Genomic DNA, 537 nt, shown 5'->3' with positions numbered 1-537 from the left:
AAAAAAAAAAAACAAGCATATTTGAACTAATGAAATGACTAAAATTCTTACCTTTGCTGCCACTTCAGCACTTATTTCTTCCTGAGTTTCTGCTAATCTTTTCTTAGACACTTCAGTTCTTCGATCACAATCTGCAATGAAGGACTGCAGATGATCCATGGCCTAGAAAATTTAATACAAAACAATTACTGCCACAAAGTCAATGTTATCCAGAAATATTTTTACTAAACACTGTATTTTTGGTAAGGAATGAAGCCCTAAGCACATAAGTGCTTTCCTATTATGTAGAAAGCACTGGGTTGAATCTGCTATACTCCTCTCTGCAGCCCAACCCTAAAACAAGAAAAACACAAAGTTGAAGAATTGTTAGTAATAAAACATATGGCTAGAATGTGTGAGGCCCTGGATTTCTAGTAATTATAAAAATAACCACATGGTGGCTCACAACCATCTGTAATGAGGTCTGGTGCCCTCTTCTGGCCTGCAGACATACACACAGACAGAATATCATATAAATAAATAAATATTAAAAAAAAA

The 537-nt window shown here is 34.6% G+C and overlaps 1 protein-coding gene across 8 annotated transcripts in view; it reads right to left on the bottom strand.

The window, feature by feature from the left end:
* Positions 1-537, bottom strand: part of LOC101986322 (putative RNA-binding protein Luc7-like 2) — a 58,515-nt gene that overhangs the window by 25,338 nt on the left and 32,640 nt on the right. For all 8 annotated transcript variants that reach the window (XM_005365841.2, XM_005365843.2, XM_013353251.2 and 5 more), the window contains one exon: positions 52-162. In XM_005365841.2, coding sequence (XP_005365898.1) covers positions 52-162 — 111 coding nt within the window. The remainder of the gene's footprint in view (positions 1-51; positions 163-537) is intronic.

Source organism: Microtus ochrogaster, unplaced genomic scaffold (assembly GCF_000317375.1).
Source record: "Microtus ochrogaster isolate Prairie Vole_2 unplaced genomic scaffold, MicOch1.0 UNK4, whole genome shotgun sequence".
NCBI lineage: Eukaryota > Metazoa > Chordata > Mammalia > Rodentia > Cricetidae > Microtus > Microtus ochrogaster.
The sequence above is the reverse complement of the archived record's forward strand: the minus strand, read 5'-3'. Positions and strand labels throughout refer to the sequence as shown.